This window comes from Silene latifolia, chromosome 1 (genome assembly GCF_048544455.1).
Source record: "Silene latifolia isolate original U9 population chromosome 1, ASM4854445v1, whole genome shotgun sequence".
Taxonomy (NCBI): domain Eukaryota; kingdom Viridiplantae; phylum Streptophyta; class Magnoliopsida; order Caryophyllales; family Caryophyllaceae; genus Silene; species Silene latifolia.
The window spans coordinates 182,288,086-182,293,527 of NC_133526.1; the positions used below are offsets into that span (position 1 = coordinate 182,288,086).

The window sequence follows — 5,442 nt, forward strand, 5'->3', positions numbered from 1 at the left end:
TCCTTTATAATTTTTATAATAACTTAAGTTTAAATCGCATTTAAGTAAAAAATTCTCGATACAGCCTACAGGGTCCCATAACTCATTCCTTTATCATTGTTATTTGAAGCGATTCCTTTTATCATTGTTGCAAACTAGTGATAGGAGTATAATATTTTTGAAATTTGGTAATCAATAATCATTTACATCCTATAATGACATTTTAGATGATGTCGGGTTTTGAAATGAGCGTGAGTATTGCCTGTGGATGTATCCGCTTAAATTATGAGGCGTCTGTATATAATTTCATTCTTGTAAGCAATGTGACATAATCATGCATCCACTCCTTTGTTGCGTATTTGGTACTACTAAAATCTTTGCCGCCCATGAACTAATTAAGTAAGGAGCGTATTTGGTACTACTAAAATCTTTGCCGCCCATGAACTAATTAAGTAAGGAATAAATAGTTTAGATTCCGCGCAATGAATGCGCGGTATTTATAGAGTTTATATTTTTGTATTACTTAATCATGCTAAATTATCACGCCATTAATTTTTCATATTTTATGTCATTATATTTTGATATAAGAAAAAAAATTGAATTGTAAAATTATTCAAGAAAACTGATTAAATTTAACTGTAAAATAATAGTGGTATCACATTAATTGTTCATTCTCGTTATTGTACTAGTTTTATACCCGTGCAAAAAAATGCACGAGTTTTCACATTAATCATTTTATTCGCAAAACCTGAATATATTACCAAAAATTCAAATAAAAATACTAAAAATTACACTTGCTTAATATTCAATGTGATTCTTACAAAATGTCCTATTTTATTTGCTTTATTCTTATGAATTGCTCATTTTCATACTAGGTATGATTTGTGTGACTAAAATTTAATGTTGAAAGGTGAAACCCACCAGCCCCTCGTATATATTTGATTCCATTATTCTTGTATCAAAAGCAAATGAGTTAAGTCGTAAAATTGGAGGGAGAAATACTTATATTAGGACCTATCAGTAAATAAAGAAAAAGAAACCATTTGTACAGGGAAGCTGACACCATTATAATTTTTTTTAAAAAAGTTTCGATATGGCGGTTATTGTTATTGCATATAAGAAACTCAAAAGCATGAAACCTAATTCAGATTACGGGTCATGTCATATAGGTGAGGTTAATTCAGATAAGAGTCTAGCTTGTTTTCTAATTATCTTCCCAAACGAATCAAAATTAACAATTTAACAACTAATTGGGATACATTAGAATAACCTTAAAGTCGTTAATATATGAAGTCAAACGTCTAATCTTCCTTAAAACTGAGTATTCATTTTAATATTAAAGCGGGTTAAATACTGCTCCAGTTAGGTATATAGGACAATCCCTTTTACTTTTCCATATGCATTATCCTCTTGTCTTATTCATATTATTTGACTCATATTAAACTTAAACGGATACATCCGTCCTAAATGTGAATTTTCTATAAACTCATTTAACAAAAACACATACGGACTACTCTATTAATTATTTTAGGCGGAAAAAATGTAGAATCGCCTATTCATTTAGTACATAGGGGATGAGTCCACTATATATTACAAACAAAAGCAGTTATTAGAACCTACTAATCTACTACTATCATGATCCCAAATACTAAATAAATAAGAAAGAGTCAATTATAGTCATATAAAAAGACTAGACATGTTCACTATAAGAACAACAATATTTCCCATAGTACGTACATCAAACTCATTAGACTCAAACTTGTGTTATCATGCAAAAAATCATGTTTGAGCTAAATAGTGTTCTTACTTTTTCTTCATTTTTCATTCTTCCATTCTTCCTCTTTTTTTACTTTCCTAAAGTCCTCGACTTTAAGACTAAACAACTTAATTTAATAAAACCATACCCCGTCATTGGTCATTTATTTGCCTTTTACCATCACAAAGGCGATACTTTATTCCAGTGGTTTTGCGGCCTTATAATCTCTTCCCCTTCTTCCACCTTCGTCATCCACCGTCCATTTGGCGAGCAGGTTGTCATGACCGGCAATCCCGCCAACGTGGAACACATCCTTAAAACACGCTTCTCCAATTACGAGAAAGGCCCTATTTTTAGAAACACTCTAAAAGACTTGTTAGGTGATGGAATACTTAATGTTGATGGTGACACTTGGAGGTTCCAAAGGCAAGTTGCCATCCATGAATTTAACACCAAATCGTTACGAAAATATATAGAAAATGTTGTCGATTTCGAGCTCTTTAACAGGTTGATACCAATACTAACAACTGCAGCTAAAAATAAAACCGTCCTTGACCTTCAAGATATACTTCAAAGATTCACATTTGACAATATTTGCAAAATTGCATTTGGGTATGACCCCCAATACTTATCACCCTCTTTACCAAAAGGGAAATTTGCTGATGCTTTAGAAGATGCTACAATGATTAGTACTCGAAGATTTAGAGTTCTTTTTCCATTGGTATGGAAAATTCGCAGATTTTTCAATATGGGGTCCGAAAAAAGGCTTAAAGAGGCAATTTTGGAGGTTCGTGAATTTGCAAGGTCTTTAGTTAAACAGAGGAAAAATGGGATTAATACTTCATTAGAAAATGAGGATTTGTTGTCAAGGTTTTTAAAAGGCGGCCATTTTGAAGAGGAGAACGTTATCGACATAGTTATTGCCTTTATACTTGGTGGAAGGGACACTACATCAACTGCTCTAACATGGTTTTTTTGGATTCTTGAAAAAAACAAGTTGGCTGAAGAAGAGATAGTAAGAGAGGTAACGAAGGGAAGAAATCGAGAGGACGATAATAAAGAAAATGATTGTTCTAGTTTTAAAGAAGTTAAGGAAATGGTATATACCCATGCTGCTCTGTGTGAGAGCATGAGGTTATACCCGCCTGTCCCGGCCGACACTAAGCAGGCCGAGACTGACGATATCTTACCGGATGGAACTCGGGTAAGACAGGGTATGAGGGTTAGTTATTTTCCCTATGCTATGGGAAGGTTGGAAAGTATATGGGGTTCGGATTGGGCTGAGTATCGCCCAGAGCGGTGGCTGAAAGAGGTGAACAAGGATAAAGGGGAAACCAAGTGGAGGTTTGTCCAACGTGATGCGTATTCATACCCGGTATTTCAAGCCGGGGTGCGGACTTGTATAGGAAAGGAGATGGCTTTTTTGCAAATGAAAAGAGTTGTTGCTGGTATATTGACTAAGTTCAGGGTGATTCCTGTAATGGAGAAAGGGTTTGAACCTGTTTATGTGCCTAATTTGACTGCAAAGATGGAAGGTGGTTTGCCGGTAAGGGTTGAAGAAAGGATGAAATAAGATTGGCAGTTTGGCAAAACTGACTATGATCACAATCTACTCTACTCTAATATGTAATCCACAATTTAACGTTGGTATGTATGCAATAATATGTTCTATATAGCATCATAGTACTCCGTAATGGTAACTATAAATCTAGTACAGTACTAAATGATCAAGGGCATGATAAGTTATGGTAACGCCAGTCCAAAACATATAAAATTAATGGGCTCTTGAATGTTGAATATATTTATTTATTTTCAGTTTCCAAACTATTGAATGAATTACTTTTACATCCTTATATTGAGTAAATAAAAGAGTATTACTAACATACATCATGTTGGGACTACCGCCTTCGCCACATTACCACGTTAGTATGATATTATCCGTTTTGGGCCAATCCTGCACACATTCGTCTTTTGACTCTTTTCCAAAAAGTCTCATACTAAGGGCATCAACAATAGAGGTTTGTCAACAAAGGTTTGTGTACTTTCTAGAGGTTTGTTGACAAACCTCTCTATTGTTGGGAATGAGGGTTGAGGTTCATAGATGAGAATGGTTACAATTTTGTATACAAGTTTGTGTTTTTGGTTGCGAGTGATAGTGGACCCCATGTAGTATACTTTTATGAGGTTTGTCTATATTTAAGAAGTTTGTCTATTGTGGTATTGAGATTTGTTGTTAGAGAGGTTTGTATGTTGAGTGATGTGGCATTAGACAAACCTCATTTGGGGTTTGTCTATTGCTAATGCCCTAACTTATAGTGACAACTCTTTTATAAATAAGGCAAAACTCCTCTTTTCCAATGTGGGACTTGGGAAGTACCGCTTCACTCTTTTCCAATGTGGGACTTGATGTGAAAGGGAAGACTGAGGAGGGAGGATATAAGAAGATTACATGACATATACTGAAATCTACTGAAATCAAGGGCCATAATGTTTACTTCCCTCACCATTAGACATGGCCAGTCCGGTCTGACCTGCCTCACCGATCACACAAGCAAAGCCCGAGTCCCGACCCTTGACCCGTAAGGCCCGTCCTATATGCGGGCCAGGTCCGAGTTCAATTTTTTAAACACGGCCCGCCCTTCGGCCAACAAAATTAATAAAAAAATAAATAAAATAGACAGAGCTGCCCATAGCCCACTTAAGACCCACCACGGGCCAGGTCCGGGTAACATCCCCCTCAGCTCGACCCAGCCTACCCCTTTCATGGGCCGATTTAGGGCTCAGTTAGGTGAGCCCAAACACAGTTCGTAGCCATCTCAACGAACGATATTTTAAAATAATGCTAAAAAATTAAATATTTATCGCTTTGGGTTGGTTTTGAAACTATTTATCGAAATGGTGTCCACGTAGACTCGGAAATTCTGAACCTAAAATACGAGATAGACACGCCATCTACAATGGCGTGTTTAGGGTAAAACTAGAAATTGAAAAAACAAAAAAAATTTAAAACACGCCGTTATCACTGGCGTGTCTACTTTCCTTTATTCTTGATGTACACTACGAAACAACACCTTCACCATTGTAACACCCCCTACTTACCCGTCCAAGGTAATTAAGAAATGTTACCGTCTCAGTTTCCCGTGGCAGTGAAATCGGAATTACAATTAAGAAACTTCATTAAATAAATAACAAGTTTAGTGATTACAATATAAACTAAATAATAAATGTGAACTATACAGATTACAAGTCAACTACCATCTATGTCATCTATACAATGCTACTCGACTCCGAGTCCCAAGCGTGGCCCAAATCCCGATCACGTCAACAAGCAAAACCTATACTTAACCTGCTCTCCATATGATCAAAAATATCATATGGATCGACACAGGCCACCTCGACAATAGGTGATAATTACACAGACACAACAAACGTCAGTTTCAATAAATAAAGTGTGACATAACTCAAGGTGTGTGAGTATGCAACAAGACTATAATATCAATGACATGCTATCAAAAAACCATCACCACGGTACCGGGACAAGCCCAGACATATCAACAACCACAAACAGGCGGGACACGCCTAGACGTACCGGGTCCGGAAGCCAACCGGATCCCCTGCCAGACTTCGTGTCTCAACCACACGAGTCCCTCCGTAACTCAAGCCATTAATGTGCACATCCCTCTTGGAGTGGGAAGCTCCAAGAGGCG

At 36.5% G+C, this 5,442-nt stretch overlaps 1 protein-coding gene across 1 annotated transcript; it reads left to right on the forward strand.

Annotated features, from left to right (window-relative positions):
- The first annotated feature begins 1,744 nt into the window (after positions 1 to 1,744).
- On the forward strand, positions 1,745 to 3,308 carry LOC141588467 (cytochrome P450 94A1-like). The gene has a single exon (XM_074409911.1). It carries the CDS (start codon positions 1,749 to 1,751, stop codon positions 3,306 to 3,308), a length of 1,560 nt encoding a protein of 519 aa, XP_074266012.1. The 5' UTR covers positions 1,745 to 1,748.
- Positions 3,309 to 5,442: the final 2,134 nt, after the last annotated feature.